At 41.0% G+C, this 2632-nt stretch overlaps 3 protein-coding genes across 3 annotated transcripts in view; all 3 read left to right on the top strand.

The window, feature by feature from the left end:
• Nucleotides 1-224, top strand: part of LOC102307901 (protocadherin alpha-8) — an 11008-nt gene extending 10784 nt beyond the window's left edge. The window contains exon 2 of the mRNA XM_014338557.2: nucleotides 30-224. Within this exon, the coding sequence (XP_014194043.2) occupies nucleotides 30-222 (193 nt within the window). The 3' untranslated portion in view covers nucleotides 223-224. The remainder of the gene's footprint in view (nucleotides 1-29) is intronic.
• The window catches only part of LOC121815529 (protocadherin alpha-8-like), a 14181-nt gene that overhangs the window by 2929 nt on the left and 8620 nt on the right, over nucleotides 1-2632 (top strand). The window lies entirely within an intron of this gene.
• LOC121815525 (protocadherin alpha-3-like) overlaps nucleotides 896-2632 on the top strand; it is a 3245-nt gene continuing 1508 nt past the window's right edge. The window contains exon 1 of the mRNA XM_042226968.1: nucleotides 896-2626. Coding sequence (XP_042082902.1) covers nucleotides 907-2626 — 1720 coding nt within the window. The 5' untranslated portion in view covers nucleotides 896-906. The remainder of the gene's footprint in view (nucleotides 2627-2632) is intronic.

Below are 2632 nucleotides of genomic sequence, written 5' to 3'. Positions count from 1 at the left end.
ATGATCACCACCCACCCTGACGGGAGCTGGTCTTACTCTAAAGCTACTCAGCAGTATGACGTGTGTTTCAGCTCAGACACGCTCAAGAGTGACGTGGTGGTTTTCCCCGCCCCGTTTCCACCTGTAGATGGAGAACTGATCAGTATTAACGGAGGAGACACTTTTACCAAGACTCAGACTTTACCTAACAAAGAGAAGGTAAGGGTAAACTTTCTTTTCTGAACCTTTTAGGTCAACCGTAGCATAAAAAAATTGCACCTGTACTTCACGGAGACACTTACAAGGACCCAGGCTGAACCCGTTAAAGCGGTATTTAACATTTCCAGTTGTGTTATTTCATTACAGAAATTAACCAGTATATTAAGTACAATTTGGAGAACATTTTATATTTTCTGTTTTATTTTCGTTTTTTAAATACACAGTGTGGATTCGATGGTGTGTATATGTGTTTTTCTTCTGTTCATTATCAGACGAAATCAATCAACTTGTGAATTTAATTTACATATAGTATTAAATTAATTTAGTAACATTTCAGATGCATTTTACCAACAGTAAAAAAGAAGGTGAAATACTAAGAATCGCTCACAAACATCCGTTGATTATTTATGAAAGAGATATTGTGACAGTTGTGGCAGATTTCCACGTGGTGGCGCCGCAGACTGTGACACTGAGATTTCTGTGTCGTAGTTTCGTGCTCCTCCCAGTTGTACAAGAGGATGTGGCTCTCCGGGCTTTTTGACAAAAACGGCAAGGACGGTGCGAAAGGACCGAGGGTGTATATATTATTTTGTACATGTAGGTGTACACTATAGTTTAGCGCATATCTGAAAGTGTATTTATAGTAACTATAGAAATTGTGAAAAGGTGACCTTGTTGGGATCTGCGTTTCAATTACGTTGTGGATTTATGCATGTACCAATGAGGATGTCTATTGTTTCATATCTGGTGCTTGTGCTGCTGGAGTGTTGTCGGGAAGCGCAATCTGTGCAGCTCTCATATTCCGTGTTTGAGGAAGTGGATGTGGGGACTTCTGTGGGAAATATCGCTAAGGATTTAAATCTCAGCCTTCAGGAATTGGAATCTCGCATGTTTCAGATTGTCAGCGGCTCGAAAAGAAAATATTTCGAGGTAAATCTAAAAACCGGTGCTCTCTATGTTAATGAGAGAGTAGACAGAGAGGAGCTCTGTGCGAAGACCCTAAAATGCACAGTCAATGTAGAAGCTGTGATAAACAATCCTTTAAAGCTCTATCGCGTAGAAATAAATATTCTAGATGTCAACGACAACGACCCGTTATTCACGGAAAGGTCTCAGATTATAGACATAGCAGAGAATACTCTGCCTGGGATGAAATTCGCTTTGTCTGAGCCTATTGATGCAGATGTGGGGAAGAATATGGTTAACGCTTTTAAGCTGACGCCGAATGAATATTTTTCTCTCGCTACTATCAAAGGCGGAGAAAGCGTCTATGCCGAACTAGTCTTACAGAAAACGCTGGACAGAGAGAAGCAGCCTGTGATAAATCTCACAGTGATTGCTGCAGATGGAGGGACTCCATCCAGATCTGGCACGTCACTAGTTATTATACATGTTTTAGATATAAACGATAACCCACCAGTGTTTAGTACCCCCTTGTACAAAACTCGTTTATTCGAGAATACACCAATTGGGACAAATGTGATTACACTAAATGCAACAGACGCAGATCAGGGAACAAACGGTGAGATAATGTATTCTTTGAGAAGTAAAGGGCAGGATCGTATATTAGAGATTTTTCACATTGATCCTGTAATGGGGGTGATCACAGTCAAAGCTAATGTTGATTATGAGGAATATACAGCGTTTGAGATCCGCGCAGAAGCTAACGATAAGGCCCAGCCACCGATGTCTGCTCACTGTAAGGTGCTGGTTGAGGTAATAGACGTAAATGACAACGCTCCGGCGATAACAGTGACGTCACTCCTCAGCAGCGTAAAGGAGGACGCAGGTGTAGGTACTGCGATAGCACTTGTATCCGTACTCGACCGCGATGGAGGTAAGAATGGGGAAATTAAATGTAAAATAAAAAATGATGTTCCCTTTAAACTAGAAACCAACTACAAAAACTATTATTCTTTAGTCGTTGACGGGGCCCTTGACAGAGAAATTATCTCCCAATACAACGTTACAGTTTCAGCGACCGATGAAGGGAGTCCGCCCTTAATGAACACAACTGTGATTACTATTCGCGTTTCTGATATAAACGACAATTCGCCTAATTTCTCAGAATCGGTTGTTAATGTCTACGTCAAAGAAAACAGTAAAGTTGGGGAGATTATTAAAAGGGTAACTGCACATGATGCGGACACTGACCGGAATAGTCAGGTGAGATATTCATTTTTAGAGAGTAACAGTAAATCAGTGCCGGTCTCTACAATGATTAACATTAACGCAGAGACTGGAGACATAATCAGTCTGCAGTCTTTTAACTATGAGGAGTTAAAAAGTTTTCAGTTTAAAGTTCAGGCCACAGACTCTGGTCTTTCTCCGCTCAGCAGCAACGTCACTGTTAACATTTTAATCCTGGATGAAAATGATAATAATCCAACAATTCTCGCTCCTTACTCTGAGCATGGCTCCGTTAACAGTGAGA

Source organism: Haplochromis burtoni, unplaced genomic scaffold (assembly GCF_018398535.1).
Source record: "Haplochromis burtoni strain Fernald_Lab_line unplaced genomic scaffold, NCSU_Asbu1 Contig_236, whole genome shotgun sequence".
Lineage (NCBI taxonomy): Eukaryota > Metazoa > Chordata > Actinopteri > Cichliformes > Cichlidae > Haplochromis > Haplochromis burtoni.
The sequence above is the reverse complement of the archived record's forward strand: the minus strand, read 5'-3'. Positions and strand labels throughout refer to the sequence as shown.